At 36.9% G+C, this 26,340-nt stretch overlaps 3 protein-coding genes across 7 annotated transcripts in view; 2 read left to right on the plus strand and 1 right to left on the minus strand.

Annotated features, from left to right (window-relative positions):
* The first annotated feature begins 1,063 nt into the window (after nucleotides 1-1,063).
* On the plus strand, nucleotides 1,064-10,562 carry LOC137248923 (uncharacterized). Of its 5 annotated transcripts, none has more exons than XM_067779907.1 (6): nucleotides 1,064-1,341; nucleotides 3,416-4,031; nucleotides 6,895-7,312; nucleotides 7,384-7,562; nucleotides 8,954-9,108; nucleotides 9,240-10,562. In XM_067779907.1, exons 2-6 carry the CDS (start codon nucleotides 3,913-3,915, stop codon nucleotides 9,464-9,466), a joined length of 1,098 nt encoding a protein of 365 aa, XP_067636008.1. In that variant the 5' UTR covers nucleotides 1,064-1,341; nucleotides 3,416-3,912; the 3' UTR covers nucleotides 9,467-10,562. The 5 variants fall into 5 exon arrangements, with proteins under 5 accessions (XP_067636008.1, XP_067636010.1, XP_067636009.1 ...); XM_067779909.1 differs by having other exon boundaries at nucleotides 9,243-10,562; XM_067779908.1 differs by having other exon boundaries at nucleotides 3,467-4,031.
* Nucleotides 9,388-20,890, minus strand: LOC137248924 (uncharacterized). Its single transcript, XM_067779912.1, has 5 exons — nucleotides 20,624-20,890; nucleotides 17,125-17,450; nucleotides 16,946-17,056; nucleotides 14,815-15,056; nucleotides 9,388-9,422 (listed from the first exon to the last, which is right to left on the minus strand). The coding sequence occupies exons 1-4, from the start codon at nucleotides 20,765-20,767 to the stop codon at nucleotides 14,888-14,890; spliced, it is 750 nt and encodes a 249-aa protein (XP_067636013.1). The 5' UTR covers nucleotides 20,768-20,890; the 3' UTR covers nucleotides 9,388-9,422; nucleotides 14,815-14,887.
* Nucleotides 20,891-24,545: 3,655 nt separating this feature from the next.
* The window catches only part of Ttc26 (tetratricopeptide repeat domain 26), an 81,283-nt gene continuing 79,488 nt past the window's right edge, over nucleotides 24,546-26,340 (plus strand). The window contains exon 1 of the mRNA XM_067779662.1: nucleotides 24,546-24,677. Within this exon, the coding sequence (XP_067635763.1) occupies nucleotides 24,546-24,677 (132 nt within the window). The remainder of the gene's footprint in view (nucleotides 24,678-26,340) is intronic.

Here is a 26,340-nt window from a genome sequence, read left to right on the forward strand (position 1 = left end):
TGGCTACTAGCATTATCTGATACGGCTGTCTTTTGACCCGTTCCAACTTAAGGGGCGGTAAAACGGAGGCCAGCCTCAATTTCAGTTCGTCCTCTTCGCGAGGGTAGGTAATTTTTAGCGGAAGTGCAGGATATATATGGCCTAGAGACTCCTGTCGATACAGTCGAGTCGCACTCCTAGCACGAAATTCCCCTATCGCATTGACCAAGGTCATCAATAAATGCGCGCAAATGCGATAGAAAACATTTGAAATAACGTTTGAGGGCAAGGAGAAGGCTTTTACATTTTCCAGAAAATCGCAGTTTACAACTGGAAGAGAATATAGCAACTGCTAAATAGGTCAAGGAAAAAAAGAAATCTTTAGAATAACTACCAGTATTATATAGTTGCTTGTTGTTGTTGTTGTTGTAGCGATAAGGTTGTTCCCCGCAGGCTTTGGGGAGTGTTATCGCTGTGATGGTCCTTTGCCGCATACAGATCCGGTACGCTCCGGTAACCCAGCACCATTAAGGCGCTAGCCCGACAATCTCGGGCCACATTAAACCTTCAGGCCATACCTCCCTCCCCACCCCCAAGTTCCATGAGGAGCTTGTGGTCGCCAGAGCCTCGTGCTGTTTCTGAAACAGGATTCGCCGCGGATAGGTGAGGTTGACAATTGGGTTTGGAGAAGCTATATATTGCGCTGGCAACCTGAAGGGTTGCGCTACACAGCCCCTTGAATCTGGTATTTTAGTCACCTCTTACGACAGGCATACCTACCGCGGGTATATTCTGACCCCCTAACCCGGTGGGGGGCTGCAGAGATGTGGCGACAAGGGCTGTGCGGCCCCTTCTTCCACGCCCCTTTCCACCGCATACGCTCTTGTTATATTCACACACCATACTTATGTACGTTTCTAATATTGTGAATTTATTGGATTTTCTCTGTTACAATAACTAATTAACACTTTTTGGAGATTACCTCGTTGAGAGATGAACCTATAATAGAGCTTCATATTTAAATATTGAGTTTAATGCTTACCAGCTCATTTTCAGCTGAGCGTTTGGTGTTATAAGTCGTGACGGGAGTTTTAATGAAAATAACTTTTTTATGAGTACCATTACTAAGTCTGAGATTTGATAATTGAATATGATTGAGTGTGAATAATTTTTTGATCGTTTGAAAAATGGAAATTAAATGGACATTGATGGAAATATTTGTATTTTGCTATGTGCGTTTTTGTGTTGCTACAATGCGTCCAAGTGATGAATTGTCCGTGATGGCTGGAGAGGGATTCACAGCCTATTTAGAGCTATCAAAGACATTTGGAGGGATTGAAACTTGTTGGTTCAAATTTGAAGGTAAACAAATATTTGGAATTAGAACGGCTGATAAAATTTTACCAAGCAGAACGCTATTACTTTCTGAAGTACGAACGTTAAAAGAGATTTGCTGAGCCTAACAAGTGGGCAGAAGCTGTTGCTGGAACGACTTGGAACTTGGCATAGAAGTTTTTAAAACCTCCAAACGGGAGAAGAAAGCTGCAAAATCAAGCATGAAGTGACATGATTTTACCCTATCATATCTTTGTTCCAGATAGACCGCATAGACGCTGATTGGAAAGTTGCCCGTCATATATCTGATTACCAAAGATAGATGAGCTTTAGATTAGGTTAGGTTGAACAGGCCGGTTAATGAGGACCTCACATAGACTGAAAGAGTCTCTGGTGTTAACAGAAGTTTGTTTAATAAATAAACGAAAAACCCTACCAAAAACCAGGACCTATTTTATAAAATTACCCCATCCTCATACTAGAAGTTTTCTAGGACTTATGTCACTTGCTGCTTCTAGATCTTACCGCTGTACCACTCTTAATAGCTGGAGTCTCAGCCTGGCAAGTGCAGGGGTGTAAGATTAACAATACGCTTCCTAAGGCACCCAGTTCTATGCAACGGAGCGAATCGGGATTTTTCCCGACCAAGGGCGGTCATTTCAGTGTAACCCCATTTAATTTGTTGCGTTCCTCTCACAAATTGTCATCCTACCAAAAGATCCTTGCAGCGGGACTGCGTCATATTCTCCTGCTCCTGGGAGGTATCGAACCCAATCCTGGACCTGTACCTGATCCCGGACCAGAGAAATGGTTTTGCTTAAAAAAACTGCTATAATAACAACATTGAACAATAAAAACCGCACATAGACTGAATGTGTCCATAGTGTTACCAGCATTTGTTTGACGACCAAACGGATGAACCCGAGGTGCCAGGATTTATGTAATAGAATAACCCTGTCTCTCGGCAAATGCTAGAAGTTCTCTAGGACCTAGCTTAATCGCTGGCTTGAGATCTGGCAACTCTGCCACCCCTAATAGCTGGAGCCTTTACCTGGACAGAAGTGCAAGGAACGAGCACAAAACGTGCTCGATCGTTCTGATGAGCCTTGTTGAACTCAATAATCTAAGCAGTCCATTTGCTAACCTTTTTGTAGTGTTTCCTTAGCTGACTCGATGCCCATTTATATAGGAGAAGATCACACTGTCACAAGACTGGACACCATAGCAAACACCTGCTTGATCTAGCCCCGCATTCAAGAGGGTTAAGCGAACGTCTCTATAAGCACTATGATGAGATCCGGCACCTGCCAACACAGCCGTTTGATCCAGACAAGCCCTGGCAAAATCAACATAGAATCGGTAAACGCTTTTGCCAGGAAGCGCCCGGTAAACCCCGTCAATATAAACTATCCTACCTTTGCAGAAGAAGAAAGCACACTACCAAGGGAGACACGAGTCACCATGGCCCAACTTCGTTCTGGATACTGTAACAGGTTGAATTCTTACATGTTCCGAATCAACCACGACATACATAATGTATGTCCTGCTTGCGATGTGTCCCCACATGACGCCAACCATGTTTGTATTGTGGAATCTACGCCTGGATACTGTAACAGGTTGAATTCTTACATGGTCCGAATCAACCACGACATACATAATGTATGTCCTGCTTGCGATGTGTCCCCACATGGCACCAACCATGTTTGTATTGCGGAATCTACGCCTCTAACACCAACATCCATATGGTCCACCCCTGTTGAAATTGCTAGTTTCCGTGGACTCCCGTTAGAAGATCTCGATGAATGGTCTCATCCACTGAATGGGGTGAAGCAATGTTAACACAACAAAAACAAGATCACAGGTGGGCAACGACACAGCGAATTATCTACAACCATTCAGATATATCCATGTGGTCTAAAAGATCCGCTTGACTTGACACCAGAATATTCTAACCTTGAAATGTACACCGAGCCCTTCACAGAAACCCGGTTTACCAACCTTTCCGTCTGATTTCGATCCATCAGTTGCCGGCTCCTTTGATAACTTTTTATTATATCGCTATTCAATATTTCCTATACACGAAATTCCATTTCCCGTACAGGCAGTCAGAGAATTAAAATTGATATGAATGCCAATGAGACTATTATTACAGTTCGCCATGAAGAGGTGTTGCCATTTTCCAGCGACATATGCGGTATAAGAGTCAATAATGTATCGTCTCAGTCCGCTGGAGCGTGGAGTCTAGAAGCTGGAAATGCATTTGGAGATCATCAGAATGCCCAAGTGGAAATATTGATTACTGCTATGCAAAAGAAACGCCTAAATACCAGCATCCAATTGGCTATCGGTGATGGGGCTCTTTCGTGCAGTGTACTATCTTCGTCTGACTCAAGGCAATGCAAAATCATCGATCAGAACACTAAACGGATTTGGAATGCATGCAATATGTATACATATATAAGACCTAATCAAACATTCGATTGTTATACAAATATTTGGGGTTGTATGACCCAGAGCCATGAGTAAATTAAGATTGAGGTAAAGAATAGCAGTTTGTATACAAAGGCCAGTGTGACGGAAAGTTCTCGAAGTATTGTGATGCGGTGTCAGTTCAGTAGCGCCTTACACGATTGTCATGCGGAAATGCCGGGAAGAAAAAGGGATTTGCTAATTATGGAGGGATTATTTAATGGACGTTATTCGGCCCATGACACATTGTGAGTAATAAACTTATTTTACATTTTTCATCCCAGTTCTAAACAGTCTAGACGAACGGAGTTCAAATCAGCTCCACAGTTCATAATTCTTCAATACCAATTAGAAGTACGAGGTCCTTCTCATCCTTTGGTTGACGGTATACAGCTGCTTTGCCGAAATTTTTAATTAAAAATCGTCATACATAATTTAATGATAATCCCAGAAAACATAACATTTCCATATAGTCGGATCGCAGGGCATTGGAGTTCTATGAGTTGGCGTCGTGGAGCATGGGATATATATTGGGTGTGGCAGAACTTAGATTGCATAAATATATGTCTAAGTAGTCTGTTTATCCAGTATTAGATGACGCTCTACTACTATGTCCGTATAATCTGCGCTCAAACTGGTTCGATACATTGAGTCTCGTTGCAGTTGCTTGCATTATAGAACAGCAGGTTCACAGATGGAATGTGCAGAACGTCACACGGTGCAGCAGTAGGGGTCGTTTCCTATTATGCCAAGCATTGTTCGCCCACACACCTCCTCTAATTTTTTGAGTAAGACTCATTTCTGTATGTGGCCGGCCACCGAACAAGGACTCCATAGTATGAATAGGATAGGCTTTACAATCGCTGTAAACATCCATTGAGAGAAAGGGAACGATGATCTACCCGATCAAATTACTGTCTAGCATGATTGTTAAATATTTTGTAAAAGGTTTCTCATGCAGGATCTCACTTCCTAGCGTAGCCCTAGTACAATTCGCGACCTTATATTTCCTAGTGAACAAGTCCAAATCCGCCTTGTCCGCGCCGTCGCTCAAACCGACTCTTGCTGCCCATGTTTGTTTATTCGTCCGGTCCATTTCTACTCATGATAACTGCAATGCCATCAGTGTATGTCGTAAGTTTAAAAGGGACCCGATCGAACCACCTGAGCATTTGGTTGACTACCAGCGTCCACAGCAGAGGTGATAATACCACGCCTTGTGGCGTGCCCATGTCGCCTTAAAAAGCATGATTCTAAATTTTTGATGTTGCTTTTCCCGGGACTTGAACCCAGGATTGGTGGTGTGGTACCACTCGCAACATCCTTCTTGACTAAGGTTCTTGTTAACAATTCAGATGACTGGAAGAGTAGTGGCATGACTGACAGTGTCGAAATTCTTGGAAAAAGAATATTCCATAAAACCTGTTCCTTTATCTTTTTTTTTCTGACATCAAGTCAGCTCCGAAGAACTTCTTTCCAATTGATTTTTTTTTTTAATTTTTTTGTTGCTTGCCCGTGCTTGAATCCAGGATCTTCGGTTGGACACGCTATCACCACACCACCGCGGCCGCCACAGTACCGGCTTAACGAGCATAATAATAGGAGGAAGCGATTGCAGTATTGTGGAGTATATAGGAGCATGGGACCAGCCATTTTTAAAAGGGACTCCCACAGAGGCTTTGAAAACATTCGTCAATATTCTCATAGAATTTTCTGTTGGCTACCTCATCAGCTGTGGCAATAACACGGGTTACTAGCGCAAATTAGATTCAGGGAGACTCTCCGCAACAAATTAATTACACCGTTCAAAATATTTTGATGCGGTCAACCACGGTACGTTAGTGAAAGACCTGAAAGGGTTACCCCTTCCTCCAAGTCTCAAAAGGTGGACAAGGTGTGCCACAGGGTGGTGTCCTATCCCCACTTTTGTTTAACTTCTAGATGTCAAAGCTACCTTCACCACCAGAAGGAGTCACAGACAAAATCATCGGCGACATTATTTACAACATGAACGCGCCAAATGGCAACCATATTGAACATCCATGTCGATGGTATCACGCTACCGACTGTCTTACACCCTAAAATCTAGGGTGTGACGTTCAATCAGGATCTACATTTTGGAGACAACAATTGTACGAAAATCGAGAGCCGTAATAAAATGGCGGCCGCCGTGGTGTGATGGTAGCGTGCTCCGCCTACCACACCGAAGATCCTGGGTTCACGCCCCGGACAAAGCAACATAAAAAATTTTAGAAACAAGGTTTTTCAATTAGAAGAAAATTTTTCTAAGCGGGGTCGCCCCTCGGCAGTGTTTGGCAAGCACTCCGAGTGTATTTCTGCCATGAAAAGCTCTTAGTGAAAACTCACCTGCCTTGCAGACGCCGCCAATTTGTAGGAAAAATTAAAAGAAGCATGACGCAAATTGGAAGAGAAGTTTGGCTTAGATCTCTTCGGAGGTTATCGCGCCTTACATTTATTATTTTTATTTAATAAAATCCTGAAATCTCTTGCCGGCAGCACTTGGGGTCAAGACAAAGAAACGCTAATTACTACTTAAAAAGCAATTGGCCGGCCGATTGTATGCTACGCGTCCCCGACTTGGTCGCTAACCCTAAAGGTTATTCACCAGAAGAAAATACAGGCCTGCCAAAATATTGCCCTCTGAACCGCTACGGGCCAGAAATCTGGGTATTCCAACAGACATCTGATTGTTGCGGCTACAACTCCCGGCGGCTTAAGGGGTCATCTCCGTATGCATTATGAGGAAATACGGCACCTGTGAACACATCCGTATGAAGCAAAAAAGCACAAGCAGGTGCTCAGTAATATCCACAAACAGGCGTTGGACCTTTATGCCAGGAATTTCCCGGCGAATCCAGTACTTAAAGAAAAATACCCAGAACTAGCAGAAGAGGAAAGCACTCTCCCTAGGGAAACTAGCTCAACTTCGACCTGTGTACTGTAAGAGGTTAAACGTTTACCTATTCAGAATCAACCCCGACATACAAATGTATGTCCAAAAAACTCTGTAGAATAAAAAAAAATTATTCTATAGTTCAAACGATTAAACTACAAACTTTTTAATGAGCTAATTGCGGTCTTATATTTCAGATATTCAAAACAACGTTGTGCTTTAGAGATTCCAAGGCCTCTAAAGAACTACGAGTGGGGTTTGTGGCGTATCTTCAATCCAGAAACAACGCCTGCCATAGGCTGTTTGTTCTACATCGGCAAACCAAGAGATGAAATTATTTCCGATGAATTGACATTTGTGAATGAGTCAAAACAAATACACATGTATGATACCGATACTGGCATAGATATGTTTATGTGCGAGGTGCCATTCATCATTGACGATTGTTACTTACGGGATCCAAATAATACAGTATACTTTCCGGATTCAATTCAATTTGAGCGCACACGAACATATGGTCAATGTCACTTCACCAATAAGCCAGTATTAGCGGGCAATTGGACTTGTGGAGCACGTGGGCGCGACTATTCTATAGAGGTTTTGCAAAGTTTTGAGGTTTGTGATCTGATGGCTTTGGAGTTAGCTTAGAAATGAAAGTAAATTTTTATTTTTTATTTCTATTTTAGGTTATAGTAAAACCAAAAGTTGGCGAAGTGCTGACTAAATCGACTAAGCTTAAGAAAGGCAAAACTGCAGAATTGATGTGCCAGAGCGCTTTTGAGGAACCGCTGACACACTGTGCATTCATCGACCCGCAAAGGAGGGTATATTTAGTTGGAACAACAAATAGCATAAAAACTAAGGGGTAATACTTATATATGTTGAGATACAACCCATTCTTGGTACTAGGTACTTAAAAATTGGATAGAGAACTGTGGCCAGCTCCATCTGTTGTTGCTCTTGTAGTGAGAAAGACCACATATTGACCCGACGTACCACCTCTCAGCATGTAGTAGGTTGATTACATGCAGTTCATTAAGAATAGTTATCACTTTTCAGAAAATCCCTGTAAGTGAGGCTAGATTTGGTTGAATCGGATCAGAATAAAGACCTCACGAAATGTAAAATCCAAATAAGGTACCAATAGGTCATCTACAAAGAGAGCTGCTAAAAATCAGGTGGAAGGATTGAGTAGCCATAAGGCGGCGAGCGAGTGATAAATGCTTGGCAATGGAAACTAGATAGTGGGGTGTGCGGGAAGTGGCTACTTCTGGAAAGAGGTACCATTGATCCATAAGCCTTAGATAACCGGACCCTTGTATAATCTTTCAAGCAGAAATGAATGCGATAAACAAGCCGCTAGATAGCTTTTATCTCAATCAGGATCGTATTACGATGTACTTTTGCTTTCAAGCTGCTACCAATAAAACATTACTTCTTCTAAGATAACCAGTGGCGGTGAAAGCCTTTAATCAACAGACGGACTGATGTTTTCTTTTTCAGCAATCAACCCTCAGCGTGACCCTGTAGGCAGCATTCTTTTCTGATTCGGCACGACAATCCTCATTGTACCATTAATGTTCCGGGGACCCGCTCCAACTCTCGTGACGGCAGAACAACACGAGAGAGAAATGTGCTCTTGAAATGATAACGCTACTTAGGTTATGGAGGGTTTAATCGATGCTGTTACTCCTTTTCCAAAAATATACTTGGAACCTTCCACAGCCAAGACTACCTAAAGGTAACTTGAATATCTCGGGAAAGATGTGATATGACTACTTCGAATTTTCCAGTTTGTAACAATCCATCCTTGTTAAAGAACTTGATGCATCCAGAGCATCGCATAATAACTACGTGTACGTAGATATTCATATTTGGAACAGGTTCCGCCTCGAGTAGGTGAGATTGGCAATCGGGCTAGAAAACCTTTATAGATATTAATCTTTGTATTGCGCTTAACAGCCCCTTGAATTCTTTCGAAATGATCTGCCCTTCCACTAATCACTTATAACCTCAGGCCGAAGATTGCTCTCAGTGAGAACAAGTTATTGTCGTCTTTGCTTTTCATTGACGTTCTGATGTTAATGAGCTGCGCTGTCACTAGCAAATCATTGACAGAGAGCGGTAAAACGTTCCGTTTCGAAAATGTGAATATTTACGGTCTCTGGCTGGATTCAAAGTACCCTTAATCAATATTTCACTCATACTCATTTACCTGAACAACCTTTCTCTCTAACTCTTCTTTCATTTTTTTAGTCATGTTAAATATTTTGGACGCGGCTTACTCTGGGGCGAATGTGGCATACAGATAAGTGAAACCAGAAGTGAAGACTTCGGCATATGGAAATGCCAATTTGTCACCCACACAAATAAGCGGACATCAATATTTGAGCTGCGACTACGCGAATCCGGTAGGCGGCCATACAAAAGAAAACTTTAAGGTTTTTTTCCAAATGAATATAAAACTTATTTATTTTACTCTACGTATTCGGTTTTCGTTCAAGATTTATCTGTTTTCAATTCTTTTGTATCTCTTCATTAGTAGTTCCGGCAGCATCCCTTGGATTAAGCATAGGCATATCAATAATTATTTTACTGCTTTTGGGCCTATTATTAGCCACAGTTTTCTACAGGCGACGCAATCGCACAGCACAACACAATTTTATTTCGACGGATGCATTAGAACTGACGTCACGTAACCCAATGGCAACGGCATCTATGGAAACTATAGAAGAACCAGTTATAGAGAGCAAAGTGGAGAAATTTTAGTATATGAATTTGTGGTGTCTACACCATTTCCAGTTGTAAATGAGAAAGCGTCAGATATAATTGCGAAAGCGTCATGTGGAAATGAGAATAGTCAATTGTAAATGCGAAAGAGTCACTTCGATATGAGAATAGTCACTTGTAAATAAGAAAACTGTAAATGAAATTTCGAAAGCGTCAATTGTAATTGAGAATGGTCAATAGAGAATTGTAAATGCGACAGCGTTATTTGGAAATGAGAATTTTCAATTGTAAATGCGAAAGCGTCACATGGAAATGCGAATAGTCACTTGTAAATGAGAATAATGAGTTTTAAATGAGAATAGTCAATTGTAAATGCGAAAGCGTTATTTGGTAATGCGAACAGTCACTTGTAAATGAGAAGGCGTCATTTGGAAATTAGAAAGCGTCAAATATAATTTCGAAAACGTCAGTTGTAAATGCGAATAGTCAATTGTAAATGCGAAAGCGTCATATGGGAATGAGAATAGTCACTTGCAAATGAGAAAGCAGATCCAAACTAATTGCTTAAATAACGTAAAACCATGATGGGCTTATAGGATGATATTTAACCACTACCAACTTACTTCAATAAAATATCACTAGGTATTAATAAGGTTTTGTTGATTATTCCCATTGTGTCCCACGGACTTCGGACTCCTTATTTATACTTTTACATAAACCACTTTACGATTAGAAAGTGTATGCAGCAAGTAAGTTATAAATACATAATTGAATTTTTTTTATAAGTCTATCGGTAACTGACCAAATAAAAACTCATAACCGAACTCTTCGAGCACTGCCAAAATTCTGTGTGCGTAAATAAAATGCAAAGGAAGTCAAATGTTCGCCTATTACCATGCGGGCATCTCTTTCATGGGCAGTGCATTGAACCAATACCATTTTGTAGTTATTGTCATTGCTCGATATACTATTTATTACGCGTTTATTTAAATTCAATGTTTAAAGTACTCAATAAAAAGAATTCCGCATTTTCAATTTACAATTTTTATTCTTAATAACTTTCGCATTTTCACTTAATGCTTTCTCATTCAAAATTTTCTCACTTTTCTCATTTCTATGTATATAATGCTTTCGCATTTTTAATTGACTACTCTCATTTCCATATGGCTCTTTCGCATTTTTAAGTGATACTTTCTTATTTATAATTGACTACGAGTTCTCAATTACAAATGTTGCTTTCGCATTTTCATTTGATACTTTCTCATTTGCAAGTGACTATTCTCATTTAAATATGACGATTTCGCATTTACAATTGACCATTCTCATTTACAAATGACTATTCTCAATTAAAATTGACGCTTTCGAATTTTCAAATGACGCTTTCTCATTTGCAAGTGACTGTTCTCATTTCAATGTGACACTTTCGCCTTTACAATTGATTAATCTCATTTCCAAATGACGATTTCGAATTTACAATTCACTATTCTTATTTACAACTCACTATTCTCAATTACAAATGACGCTTTAGCAATTACAATTGACTGTTCTTATTTAAAAGTCACTGTTCTCATATCGAAGTGCTGCTTTCGCATTTACAATTGACTATTCTCAATTACATATAACGCTTTCGGATTTACATTTAACGCTTTCTAATTTACAACTGACTAATCTCATTACAATTTGCAGATCTTATTTTGAAATTACGCTTTCTCATTTTCAAGTAACTCTTCTCATTTTCAAAAGACGCTTTCTCGTTTTAAAGTAACTATTCTCATTTCCAAATGACGCTTTCTCATTTACAACTGGAAATGGTGTAGTCATATACATATGTAATACATATGTATATGTATGTGTCTAGCAATTTTTTTCTTTGCTTATGATTAATATTGTTTTGTTAAGGTATTTTAAGTTTAAAATATATGGCAAAGTATTCCATTGCTTAGTTACACAAACTGTCTAACTAACTGACTTTCCTTCCTGCCATTTACCTAGCTTATGCGCCCCGCGACATGAACAGCCTTCGTACCCTTGAAACATTTTTTTGTTGTAACTTCGATATTTGACATCCAATCTTTAAAAGTGATTCGTCAAAATTTTGAACTTAAGAAGGTCTACAAAGCTCGCTAATGTCCTCTCCACTTCAAAGAATGGTAGCTAACTTTAATGAGATAAATTACTGAATTGCTTGCGAGGAGCTGAAGAAGAGGCAGCCTATTTGGCATCGCTACACAGCAGAACTAAGTTCACTCTCGAATGACTCACTTACATTATTTTAAGAAAAGCAGAATGCGAGAGTTTTATAGAACTAATAGAAAACGTCGCCGCTGTCCTACTTACTAAATATATCCAGAACGAACGTCGGCTCCGTGATGAGCTTACTGCTACTAGTGGCTGTAACTTCTATTCCCATAGTATGTTATGCTAACCCCTAGGATACCTTAAATTGGATTTAATGGTTTTCTTTGGGCAAATGCAGACGCATAGAGTACCGGAAGACCTGTTATCTTTTTTCGAGAAAAATTGACCGCTGAAATGAACGTATTTTACTTATATACGGTGGCATTGCCTCGTCAGTTGAGATGCCGTTTTCGAGATTATTCAGGCGACAGCTTATCTAACAACCCACGCTGGACATTAAACAACGGAAACAGTGGCGGATCTAGGATTGTACTTCCGGGGGGTTACTTCATTACTTCATTACTTTATGTCGTATATTTGATTGTAACATGATGTAGGCAGGGTGCATTTATTTTGATTTTTACCGATGGCCAAAAAGGCAAAACGTTCTCCAGAAAAAAATTTCGATTATGCAACAAGTAAGGAAGTATAAGTTCGGGTGAAATCGAACATTACATACCCAGCTGTACACTTGAAATGCTGTTGCTGTTTGTTTTGTGTGCTTAATAGTGTTACAAGGCTGCGCAATAATACATATACATATGTTTCTATTCTGAACTAATTTTTCTTCTAGTTATGGCTCCCGAAACATAGAAAATAGCTTAGTCATAAAGGTGCCAGGCCCACTTTTTAAAATTTGAAGTTTTTCCTATTTATTGTTATAAATCCACCTGGGAAATGAAATACCACTGATATAAAGCTCTTTTTGCAAAGATATAGCTTATTTTATTCCTCCACGACCCTTTTGAAAATCTTTTATATAAAAGTGGGCGTATCCTTAACCGATTTCCTTAATTTTTTTTCAAAGTATTCCTTATAGTAAAAGCAACCTCTCTGCCAAATTTTGATACGATAGGTTGCCGAATTTTGATTTATGATTAATAATGTTTGTAAAATTGATTTTATCACAAGTGGGCGGTGCTACGCCCATTTAAAAATTTTTTTTTTCAAATTTGTATAAAAAGTCCCAATGTCAGTCCACACGTTAAATTTCAACATTCTAGGTGCATTATTTACTAAATATTCAGGTTTTTTGTGTTTTCCAAAATTTTATATATATAAAAAGTGGGCGTGGTTATCATCCGATTTCGCTCATTTTCAATACCAATCTATTCTGGGTCCAGATAAGCTCGTATACCAAATTTGGTAAAGATATCGCAATATTTACTCAAGATATCTTGTTAACGGACAGACAGACGGACCGACGGACATGGCTCAATAAAATTTTTTTTCAATACTGAAGATTTTGATATATAGAAGTCTATATCTATCTCGATTCCTTTATACCTGTACAACCAATCGTTATCCAATCAAAGTTATAATACCCTGTGTACAAATACAGCTGGGTATAAAAATAAAGTCGAAGACAAAAATTACAAAGCGTCTGCCCAACAAGATGGGCCAATGTCATGAAGCGGTATCCACTTACTTTGCATTTCAGCCAGCAATATTCGAAGCCTTTGAAGAGATAACAGAAGGGTAAAGCGGCAAAACTTCAGCACAAGCTTCTCAGTTTCAAGCTGTTATTTCTAGCGTGCAATTCCAAGCGTTGCTGTTGTTGTTGTAGCGATAAGGACACTCCCCGAAGGCCTTGTCTGGAGGTTGACAATTGGGTTGGATAAGCTACATAATGCGCTACACAAGAAACCACGCATCAGTAAACATCAATTAAATATATGCAACGTTGATACTGAGAGCGTCGAAGATTATTATAGAATCGCATTCTATATTCCATTCCTTGATGCATTCATAACTCATATCAAGAGCCGTTACATGAAACACCAACTAATTTTCGAAAATATCTAATAGACCCTTTCAGGTTGCCATCGCAACATATAGCTTCTCCAAACCCAATTGTCAACCTCGCCTATCCGTGGCGGATCCTGTTTCATGAACAACGGAGGATCTGGCGACCCCGAACTCCTCATGGGTCTACATCTATAACCCTCCCCAAGGCCTTCGGGGAGTGTCCTTATCGCTACAACAACAATAGCATTTGATGAATGCAGCCAAGAAAACAATAACTGCAGGAACTTGGCATTTACAAATCACGCTTTCGCATTTTCAATTGACACTTCCTAATTTCCAACTACACGTTCCCGAATTCAAATGCCGCTTCATCATTTATAACTAACTTTTCTCAATTACAAATGACGCCTACACATTTTCATTTCATGCTTTCTCATTTACATTTGACTATTCTCTTAACGAAGTGCATTTTTGCCGCATTTACATTTAACAGTTCTAATTTCCATGTGTCAATTTCCCATTTTAAATTGATTATTTTTATTTCAAATTCACTATTCTAAATTAAAATTATCATTTTCAAATTTTCATTTGACACTCCCTCATTTACAACTGACTATACTTATAAAGGCTTTCACGGTCACAATTAACTGTTCTCATTAACAACAGACTATCCTCAAATACAATTGACCCTTTCAAGTCTTCTGGCGCATTGGCAATTGAATATTTTTATTTTCAAATGGCGCTTTCGCATTTACATCTGCCGATTTTTCAGTTAGATTTGGAAATAACATAATTTTGCTTGAACATTAGCTAATGGCTATTTGAATAGTTAGATATGCGATATTTCTGGCAAACGGATTTCATGGACCGGTGATGGGCAGCGAAATGAAGACACCTCCGCTTTAACACTATAGCTTAAAAGATGGGTTTGCAGCCATCTCAGTTGCCTAAAATCGTCGGGAATATTTTGAGGTTAGGTACGAAGATCCGGCCAGAAGAAACCATATAGAGATCACACGGGCGGTTTTCTTCACCCACCAAAGTATGAAACTTCAACAACGCTCTATTTATTGTCAATCGCCTAAAGACTATTCAAAGGAAAAGAGGCGTTGCTTGCAAGAAATGTTTACATAGATAAATAGGGAGGCAATAATCCTTCCAGCCACCTGCTCCAGGCTAAGCCGCCTCTAAGAAATATTAAGGTATACGGTAAAGAGCAACCATACGAGAAGAAAACTTACATAAAACAAGCACTGGAACCTACGAACTATATACGCGGCTTATATGACAATGGGAATATATGTTTTTTATTATCTAATCAAGTTGACCTTCTAGTTCAAAAATAGCTGTGATAAGATCTAGAGGTGAATTGGCACACGCAGTATATGTTGCTGCACAGTCGCGACCATTGCGGCCAATACGCTCCGCACGCCCATAATCTTTGTTGCTAGGATGATCAATTTCATCATGCGATTGTGAAGGCCTAAAAAAATGCTAAACTTAATAACAGACTAAATTATAAAAGTAAGTGAAAAGTTAATGAACTTAAATAAAACCGAAAAAAAAATTCAAGGAATAAATAAACCAAAACAAATATTTATATACCAATGCAAAAAAAGGTAAGAAAAAATACACAAAAGCCAATAAAGTTAGAAACTACAAAGTAAAATAAGGTAAAAATATTAAAGTAAAGCGGCCGTCGTGGTTCGGTGGTTACGTGATCCGCTTACCACAACGAAGATCCTGGGTTCAACTCCCGGGCAAAAAAAAAAAAAACATCAAAAGTTAGAAGTTTTGCCAATTAGAAAAAAATGTCTAAGCGGAGTCGCACCTTGGCAGTGATTTGCCAAACACCCCGAAAGAATTTCTGCCATGGAAAGTTTATCAGTGAAAACTCATCTGTTCGGAGTCGGTCCCGTCCCGCCAAACTGTAGGAAAAATTAATAGGAGTGCGACACAAATTGGAAGAGAAGCTCGGCCTTAATTCTCTTTGAAGGAATACCGCGACTTGCATTAGTATTTTTTTGTATGTTTTTGTATTGAAACAACAATAATACAAGTAAATAAGAAAATTCACAATAAAAATTTGGAAAACGAAGAAAAACCCTCAAGTACAAATAAAGAGTAAAGTAAAAATTAATACAATTAAATACAAAAAAATAAAAAAAATAATAAAAATTAAGTTACATAAAATAAACATTAATGAATTAAAATAAAATAAAATAGACCAAGATAAAAAAATAAATCCATTCATACATAAAATAATATAAAATACAACAAAATAAAATAAAATAACATCAAATAAAAAAAAACACAATAAATAAAAAAAAATAAAAATATAATATAGAATGAAAAGATAAACTAAATAAAACAGAAAAAAAAAATAAAATAACATAAAACAAAATAAAATAAAGTAATATAAAAAAAAGAAAATGAACAAATAAAACAAAACATTCAATTCAAATAATAATAAGTAAAATAAAAAAAAATTTAAGAGAAAATATAACAAATTAAAAAAAAAATAAAATCAAATAGTATAAAACAAGAAAAAAAACTAAATAGAATAAATTAAAATAAAATAATCTAAAAAAAAAGAAAAAAAAAAATTAAAATATAATAAAATAAAATAATATAAACTAAAATAAAAACAACAACAAAAAAGCGAAATAAAATAAAAAATAACTAAATAAAAAAACTTTAAATAAAATAAAATGTATTAAAACAAAATTAAGCAAAAAAATATAAATACTAAAACAAAATAAAATAATATCAAATAAAGTAAAATAAAACAAAACAAAATGAAATAAAATAAAATGGGGCAACATAGATTAACATAAAATAAAATAATATTAAATTATATTAAACAAGAAACAAGTACTAAAATAAAAAAAAAAAACATAATAAAAAATAGAACAAAATATAATAAAATGATATAAAATAAAATAATATAAAGTAACATAAAATAAAATAACATAAAATAAAATAAAATAAAATAAAATAAAATGCAATGAAATAAAATAAAATAAAACAAAATAAAATACAATAAAATAAATCAAAATTATTTAAAATAAAATACAATAAAATAACATGAAAAAAATAAAATAAAATAAAATAAAGTAAAATAAAATAAAATAGATTATAATCAACAAAGAAAGGAAAAAAGTTAAGTAAAAATAAGATAAAACAAATTAAGTAAAATAAAATAAATTGAAAAAATAATAAATAAGAATGAAATTAGTCACAATACAAAAAAAAAAAAAGAATTAAAATAAAACAAAATTTAAATAAAATAAAATCAGATAGAATAAAATAAAACAAAACGAAATAAGATAAAATAAGATAAAAAAGAAACTAAAATCTTTTTTCTCTTACGTCAAAATAATATGTAATATTTCTGCTAAAATTCCACTTTCGTAATGCAACGGTACAACGGCATGTTCACAAATGCTACGCAGCATGCACGACCGCCCTGATAAACCTTTCCTATAGACATAAAAGAGTTATTTGATTTAACATATATTCAACTAAATAATTAACACTCTTAAACTCACCTATCCATTAGTATTTCCATACTTTTGTAGATAATCCAACGATATGAGGCAGCTGTTTTCTGTTTACTCGACCAATTTGTATCAAAGTTAGTAGCGCTATGCATATCGTTACTCATTGTTTGTTGCTCACTCTTGGTATTGTGCGTATGCGCAACTGTGTAATTATAATTCTCAAAGCTACGTCGAGCTATTGGTTGTGGCTTCAGATATTGTGGTCGCATTTCTTCCGCTTTAGTAGGTAGAAAATATTCGGCTTTTAAAACATAACCAGAGGTAACCGACTCATAGGTTAAGTCTTCAACTGGTATACCAATACCGGCAATGTACTGCATGCAATATAGAAATTTATTTATTGTAAAAAATTTCTAATAAATATGTTGATCAATATTTATAAATAGCCATTAATGTCTCGCTGCTTGAGGTGCTCACGTCTGCAAGGACTGTTTTCACTGCCCTACAATAAATGAAATTAACGAAACAGAGCAAAAGTTTCAGCAGATTTTTCTACAGCTATAGTGGTCATATGGAAGGGCGCAAGCCCTAGATGTCAAAAAATGACTCTGAGGCTAACGATTTCGTTCGTGAGCATAGAATCGCTATTGGCTCCATGTTGCCAACCTCAACACTTCGTAGCCGAATCATTGGTACAAAAGTAGCTTGTAATCGGGCGATTCAATCACAAGGTCTTATCTTGGTATCATATGGAGTTTACCTAAGCTCCCACCATTTTAAGGATAATAGCATCCGGTTGCAAGGCAACTCCACCTTGCATTCCATTACTATTCTATTCCAAGCATAAATAGTTCGCTGGAACATGTTCTAATGCTATGGCTCATTAGATAAGTGGTACAATTTCACAATTTGAGCACCAGGAATAATAATAAACAAAACCTGATTCACCATTTGGGGGCTGTGATTTGACCTTGCCAACACATCGTGATTGAAATCACCATTCGCTGTGAATAACTACTTCGACGTCATCTATAAAAGAAACATGTTCATAAATCAAAGGTACTGATCACATTCACTCTAGACCAGATGCCATCGGCCAGCATAGCTTAACGCAGTTTCAAACATTTCAAAAAGAAGAGTGTGCACAAATCTGCTCTTATAATCATCACCTGTTATCAACAAACGATAGGCATCTGCTTTATCTTCAGTTTTCTAACCAGGTTACGATAGGCATTATTACTCAAACAGTTATCAACCTTTTCTTTGACCTTCCGCAGAAGAATCTTTGATATATTTATGCTTAGCTTAGAACAAGTAAAGAGGCAGTTTACCACCCCCAGCGCGTTAGGGGGCTTAGAATATACCAGCCGCAGGTATGTCTGTCGTAAGAGACGACTAAAATACCAAATTGATTCAAGGGGTTGTGTAGCGCAACCCTTTAAAAGGGCGAATCCTGTTTCTTTAACAGTCGAGGCACTGGCGACAAAATCGTTCCCGGGATGGTCGGGTTAGTACTTTGAAGGTGCCTGTTAGCGGAACTTACCGGATCTGCATCGGGAAAAGACCATTAACATCGATAACACTTCTCAAGGCCTTCGGGGATATCCTTATCGCTACAATAACAACAACAGGCAGTTTACCTTTATTGGCAGTGCAAGAGTAATCTATATGTCAACTTTCCAACTAAGAAGACCGCAATTCTCTGCAGAGAACGATACTACATAGCTTCATTAAGTATGTATGCTTTATTGTCAAACTTTCACAAAAGTGAATTCATCGTATTAAGGAAAGAGTCAAAGGAAAAAACCGTAGACAACCACCAAAATGCAATATGAAGCCACAACCCCTCAACCGAATCCTCCAGGCAGATTCAACACCTGAATACAAGCATCTGCAATACATTGCTCCCCGCGGTAAAGTCTTTAACGACAGTGATAGGGTCGCGCAGATGACACATCACGTCCCCTCTGCTCCCTTCAGGCAAACACATAATAGTATGTTGTAAAGTTCGGAGAAGCCCTAGCTCCAGCGGCAAGCTGACTGCCCACGTAATGTATAATTGTTGTGGGGTCAAGATCCGAATATGTTGAACCGAATACGAACGACGAAGATACACATTTTCACGTAGATGCAGTTATTGCATGTTCTTGGACGGGTATTGGGTTCAATACCTGACCAGAACAATTTGTTGAACGTCAAACAGTAGACTCCTGTAAAGAGGCCCCAAGTGTAAAGGAGTAACTTTTGCACTTTTATACTTCACAACAGATCAAATATATTCCGCTGCGCATTTACATATTGTATAAGAAAAAGGTAAGAAGAAATGCAAAGCAATATCGTTTAAGGACGCTTATTCTTTCAGAATACAATTTGATTCAAATGGGGGCAATGACGTCCAAGAAAATGAAGTGGAACTATCTATCTATATTTTTATCATGTTTGCATTTATAAAATTATTTGTGTGTGATTTATAAGGATGAAAAGAAAAACACTTTTCCCGTGACCCTTTCAACGTAAGCTTCTCATAAAGGGCGGTCTTTTCCAACTATTTATAACTTTCATGAAAATGAAATGGTATATTAAGTTTGTGACGAATCTCTAAATTGTACGCCCTTAAAGGAGAAGATATAGAGCCACCAATAAGTATACCGAAATAATCAGGATGAAGAGCTGAGTTGATTTAGCCATGTCCGTCTGGCTGTGTCTGTCCGTCTGTCTGTTTGAAGCAAACTAGTCCCTCAGTTTTTGAGATATCTTGATAAAATTTGCTGAGCAGGTATATTTAGGTGTCCCATTAGACATTTGTCGGAACCGGCCGGATCGGACCACTATAGCATATATCCCCCATGCAACCGACTTTTCAGAAAAGAGGATTTTTGTCATATCTTCCTAAATTTATCACATTGAAGCTTTAAACTTAACCATACGTGTATGCTTTCGTATTTTGCACATATTTTTGTCTGCAAAATGGATGAGATCGGTCGTATATATAGCCCATAACCGATTGTTTAGATAAGAAGCTTTTCGTAATTACTGCCCATTTTAACAGCTAGAGGCTTCACATTTCACCGAATGCTTACGTATATAGCATATGTTGTTGTCTGAAAAAATCATAGAAATCGGTGGTATATATAGTATACACCCCATATAAACTGTCATTTCTGCCTTCTGCATTTCTGCATTTTTTATTTATCTTAAACCGCTTATGTATGTACAACTGTTCACTATATATTTCATATATTATACAGCCGATTATTTGGATATTACGAATGGAATAAGACTATTGTTCAGCGCCATTCATGAATGGTATGAAGTCAGTCCCGTCCTTACTCCCGACCTAAGCTCAAAAGGCGACCGACTTAGAGACATTTAAAGACAGTACTTAACCTGACTATGTCCCCACGCATTGCTTTAAGCAGACACCTTTACCCTTTTGATGACCTACTTAGACTACACTTCAAATACAACAACATATCTAAGTATCACTGATTTTATTTTACTACATTGTAGTAGATTATTTCGTACGTTTGAATTATATCACACTTACTTGCAAACGAGTTGGTGATGTTGGCGGATATATCAAAGTCCTAGCTTGTCGGTGCTTCCTAGCCGAATATGAATCTGTTGTATGCACGCATTTAGAGCAAAGTAACACTGTAAATAGTGTCAGAGGAATAGCAATAAAATACATCTTTATGGGCTGAAACTCAAAATTGTATTGCGGCCAAATCGGTTTGCGATATATTTCATTGTCCGAATACCGTTAAGTGATCCAAATAGACAATTTAAGGTAAAGCATAAAATGATTGACAGGTCGCACTTAACTGTGAAAAGTGTGATTAACTGTGAAAAGTGTGATTGTATGTTTTATAACGCTTTTTTGGCTATACATTAGGGTGGGCCTTGTAAACCAAATTCGCGTTTTTCCAGTCTTATCTCCTCAAATGGTAATACCAAGGTCAAAAATATCACTTATAAATTTTGGTCCCTATTTAACACGGTTGAAGGGTGTCACATAAGGGTCAAAAATAAAAATTTTCTATGGATACTTAAAGTACACAAATTAATTTTTCTTTTATTTTATACAAAATATCGATTTTGGTATTAGATAAAGAAAATATAATTTTAATTGTTAAAGTCCCCATAGAAAAATTTTAGTTTTGAACCCTATGCGTCATCCTTTAACCGTGTTCAATCGGGACCGAAATTCGCCTTTAACATTTTCACTTGGAGTACTGTCGATTTTCGGTGTCAGGTATACGACACTCTTTAACCGTGTTAAATCGGGACCAACGTTTATATGTAGTATTTATGACCTTGGTATTACCGTTTCAGGGAATGAGACTGGGAAACACGCAAATTTGATATATAAGGACCACCCTATGGTACATACATATGTATTGAGCGTGTATTAACCGCTTTTCGACTGAATACGAATTTGCACATACACCGAATATACGGTTTTTTCTTGAAGTTCGTCCGAAACTGAAAGACAACAGCCCAGGTGGTGTAAAGTAAACGTAAAAAAGGCGTGAGTAGCAAGTAATCGTAAAGCACGTTGTGTAAACATACAGGTTTACGTATGGAAACTAATTTTTTTAAGTTAACTAGAACTCGACCAGGGATTGTAGTTAATCCACAACAGAGGTAACTTTATCAGAAACAAACAGTTCCGCGCTTTTTGAGAGAAGCTTCGTCGTGTTCCTTTTGGTTGCAACCCTTATGCTTTTATAATTGGCTTATTATAGATAACGAATAACTTTTTTCGACTTATCGGCTTCCAATCGGCTTGTTGATGTCAATTCATCGGCTTCTTATTGGTTTCTTATCGGCTTCTCATAGAAGGGTTACACATTTGTCATCGATTTTATGTTAACGTTTTATAGATATCTGTATCATATCATAACAAAACTATAAGACGTCGTTCACAAATCGATAACAAATTTTATTATTAAAATTGTTAATTGATAACTTTTCGAAAACAAATCGATAAATTTTTGATAAAAGAAACGATAACTTTTCCAAAACACGCCGATAACAAATTGGTAACACTCCGATAACAAATGGATATTATATTGAACACATGTCGATATTTTACGATGATAAGTTTTTGGATAGCAAACGGATAACTCATCGATTAAAAAACGATTAAATTTAATATAATTTCATTTTATTTAATTAAGTTTAATTTAAGTTAATTTCTTTTAATTAATTATTAATAATTATTTTAATTAAATTTAATTTAACTTAATTTTTTTAATTTAATTTAATTTAATTTAATTTTATTTAATTTTAATTCATTTTATTTAAATTTTTTAATTTATTATATTTTTTTACTTAATTTTATTTTATTTTATTTTACTTGCTTTGTTTTATTTTATGTTATTTTTTTACTTTATTTTAGTTTATCTTATTTTTTCATTTTATTTTTTTTTGCTTTATTTTATTTTATTTTATTTCATTTTATTTTACGTGCTTTATTTTATTTTAAGTTATTTTATTTTATTTTATTTTACTTTATTTTATTTTATTTTATTTTATTTTATTTTTTTTACTTTATTTTATTTTATTTTATTTTATTTTTTACTAAATTCTTGTTTTTTAGTTTCTTAAAACAACTTGTTATATTTCATAATATATCGATAACTTTTCGGTAAGTAATCGGCTAATTTTTCATAACAAATGGATAACACTCCGATAAGAAATTGGAAAGAATCCGATAACATATTGATAACATATCGATAACTTTTTTAAAAAGGGGATAACTCATAATTTAAAAATCGATTTTATTTAATTTAATAATTTTAACAAAAGCCCCCAAGTTTTCAACTTTCCTATTGGGTCATTCAACCGCTTGTTGCATTGCTTTGTGGTGTTCATGTTTGTGGATGTAGCGTAATGCAAGGCAACAAATTCAAGAAAGTTTTGCATTGTTTACTTGGTTTTCTTTACATATTTTAGTATATCACTTCTATATATATGTATATTGGGGCGGGTCGATTTAAAAATCGCTCATTGCTCTGTGAAAATCGTATTCTAGGGATCAAAATAAGAAACTTTGCCGAAGGAACCATACCTCTAAAACGAACTCTGATGTCCCCCCTCTTTTGCCTCCCCACAAATCGACCCGGCCTAATGTATATATATTTTTTGTATACATATGCATAAGTGTGTATGCATGTGTGTTTTCGTGCGGTTACTCCTTATCATATACTTAATTATAAGTATTTAAAGGCACTTTGTTGTGAAGTTCGCTTGTTGTTAACTGCCTTAAATCTGATGTATGAGGCATGCAACATTTGCGTCTTGTGCCATAGTGGCATCCACAGCACTCAGCTTATTTTTCTTTTTTACATACAACAAAAGACTGCCTTGATTCAATTGGGGTTTTTGTTTGTTGTTGAGTCCACCAGAGTGGGTGCAACGGTGTGTAATGGTTTGCTTTTTATAAGGGAGTGATCCCAGTCAGCATAATTAAAAAACTTTAAGGTGGTTAAATGCTTACTGCGTTTAACTTATATAAATAAATTTAGTAATATTTATAAGCCCATAGCGACGTCTCAACTGCAAGTGGGCACCGTTTGTGCCTCTATACAATCTAATGCCCCTTTACTGTTACACCCACGAACATTTTTGTTGTTGTTTATATGCAAAAACAATTTCAGAAAAGCAGAGGGATACACTAAGCGCAGCTGGCAACTTTCTGATACTGCAAGTAGGAGCCATTCACCTTTAAAATATGTAGACAATTTTACCTATTTGCCGGCCTAATGTAGTTCAGAATATCTTGGGTTTTAATAGAGCCAATCTTCGATCAACGGCCAACGAAGTGACTGTTCAAACATTACATGAGAGTCTTGGTCATAGAAAGGTATCTGCAAAGAAAGTGCTCAATATTTCCTATACCCAGTTTGCTCCTAAAGCTCCTACAGATCTAACAGAATAAATTCGTTGGAATCGTGGCGTACTCACGCTAAAGAGTGGCGCGTTAATATCCCTATCAGTGGCTCAAATAAGGATGATTTAGATGATATGTCTCCAAAGATTGAAAGTGTTTGCCCTTTCCCATATGCAAAGAGAACACAATTGTGCTATGAAGTGCTGACCCCCGGTTTAGATTAATGTTTAACCTACATAGATCGATTCTCAATTATGCCGGGCCAACTTCATGTGAGAATTTCCCATGTGGATTCCAGTATCCATCTGGTGTGAGAATAGAGGCGAATTAGTATTTGCATGCAGCTATACGAGGAGCAATAACACTCACCTGGTCTAACTTGGTCTCTATAGAAGCCTTCCTCTCTAGTTCATCGGCAGCACAGTTTCCAGAACCACCTGGCTGGGATATCAACGCTGTGTTACACCGAGAGTACAATTAGTTTGGTGTTTATCTGCAGTCAATGAGGACTTTGATTAGACAATGACTCGGCAACTATATTGATAAGGAAAGTGAGAGATTCTTTGAGTAAATGCAACTGCGCACATTACCATATAAGTTGGAGCTATTCGTGAAGACGGCAGTTGGTCACGCCTATTGGATGGGGCGAAGCACTGCTACAACAACAACAACAACAACAACGGCAGTTGGCTCAGAACCGAAAGTATAATTATCCTCCCATTCGCGTTTCTCTGGAGTTCTAATGGATAACTTGTTGCTTAGACTGTGGCTCTAACTATTTTTAATTACGCATGAAAAATCTGCCTAAAGTGAGATCTGCCCAGAACACATCTGCCCCGCCGATTTCGCATGATGTCTAAAATAATTTAGGGATATACTATTGAGAAATTTTATGAAAGAATGATGACTCAGGAAGTTCGACGTGGCCTTAGCAAATCAACCCCGAAGTGGCCGGGCTAGTAACTTAATAATAGTATCGGGTAAAGTGCCAATAGCACCCCAAAACCTTCCTGGGGTCTCCTAATCGCTGCAAGATTAAAAAGAAGATATCTAATGCCCGCACACTGTGCAGAATATTTTCCCGAAAAATGCATCACGCCCAGCCTAGCCTCCTCTCGTCGGTGACTTTTTCGAATAGATAAATTGAATATGAATGTGCCAAGCACTGTGTAAAAGAAGCAGGTTATGGCATCCTTATTGAAGTTCGCACGTCTAGATCAGGCGTCTTCATTCCACAGCACAATTGTGATCTCATTACATATGCGTTTGGAGATCCATAGTATAGATTCCAATAAACTTTTGGTAGTAGCTAGTGTATACTTAAATAGCGTCTACGACCGTCGTGGTGTTGAGGTAGCGTACTTGCCTACCGCAGCAAAGGTCCCGATTTCAAGTCCCCAGAAAAGTTACATCCAAATTCCTTTGAAAACTTTATTTTAAACGAATCTTCTCAGCTTGACAGCAGAGGAGGGTTCCTCTTCCACTGAATTTGGAAAAATAGATGGAGAAATATTTGATCTCTCTTTATGCTCCTAATTGTAAGAATAACGGCCCAAACCGCCTTGACGATGGACTGCTAACGACGATTAGCAAAGAAGAGATAAGTCTCACTACAGAAAAAGAGGAAAGAGACATACTTGATCTTTCACATGTTTTTTTTAGGAGTTAAGGGTATCTTTATAAAGTACCCCAAGATCTTTTCAGTACTTGACTCATGTATGAAAAGAAGAGAATTCGTATCCAATCTTTCTCAGGAGCCTCGTAAAAAACACTACATCAAGTTTCGAGGAATTTTAAAAAGCTCACTGGGTATATAGAAAATATTTAACAGATAATACATTGACTCACTAAGGCAAGCGGTTGGCTCGCTTAACTTCCACAATGGATGATTCGCTTTTCACTTCACTTCGTTTGGTTCCGGCTTAGTCGGTGCATTGCCACAAATGCTTTGGGATCATGCGAGTAGAGTGCAGCTAATAAAATATGCTAAGTTTACACATTTTCTTAGTGTGTCATAAAAAATTCATAGCACCGAGCATACACACACACGCGCACTTACAAAATTGTTATGTGCTTTTGTGCTTATGATGTGAGTAAGTCATGCAGCAAGTCAGAAGATTAGGAAAAAAATTGACAAAAATCTCAGATGTGAACGTGATGAGACAGTAGCTTAGTTATAAAGGTGAAGAAATCGAGATAGCTGACAGAATGTTGGTTGGTAGAGGGATGGAAGTAAATTACTTAAAATGATGCTGATCGGGTCGGGTATACATCAGCAGTCTAAATATCATGATATACCCCACTAACCAAATATAATTTTTCGGATTTCCTCGAATTTTCCTCCATATCTCGATCTCTTTTATTCT

This window comes from Eurosta solidaginis, chromosome 4 (assembly GCF_040869045.1).
Source record: "Eurosta solidaginis isolate ZX-2024a chromosome 4, ASM4086904v1, whole genome shotgun sequence".
In the NCBI taxonomy this organism is placed as follows: domain Eukaryota; kingdom Metazoa; phylum Arthropoda; class Insecta; order Diptera; family Tephritidae; genus Eurosta; species Eurosta solidaginis.

Excerpts from the sequence above, each read along its gene's own strand:
- LOC137248923 (XM_067779907.1), top strand. The coding sequence starts at position 3,913 with ATGCGGTGTCAGTTCAGTAGCGCCTTACACGATTGTCATGCGGAAATG. Across the intron at positions 7,563-8,953 it reads AATAGCATAAAAACTAAGGG|TCATGTTAAATATTTTGGAC; the intron begins GTAATACTTATA and ends TCATTTTTTTAG. Across the intron at positions 9,109-9,239 it reads GCTGCGACTACGCGAATCCG|TAGTTCCGGCAGCATCCCTT; the intron begins GTAGGCGGCCAT and ends TCTCTTCATTAG.
- LOC137248924 (XM_067779912.1), bottom strand. The coding sequence starts at position 20,767 with ATGTATTTTATTGCTATTCCTCTGACACTATTTACAGTGTTACTTTGC. Across the intron at positions 17,451-20,623 it reads CATCACCAACTCGTTTGCAA|TACATTGCCGGTATTGGTAT; the intron begins GTAAGTGTGATA and ends TATTGCATGCAG. Across the intron at positions 15,057-16,945 it reads ATATTACATATTATTTTGAC|GCCTTCACAATCGCATGATG; the intron begins GTAAGAGAAAAA and ends GCATTTTTTTAG.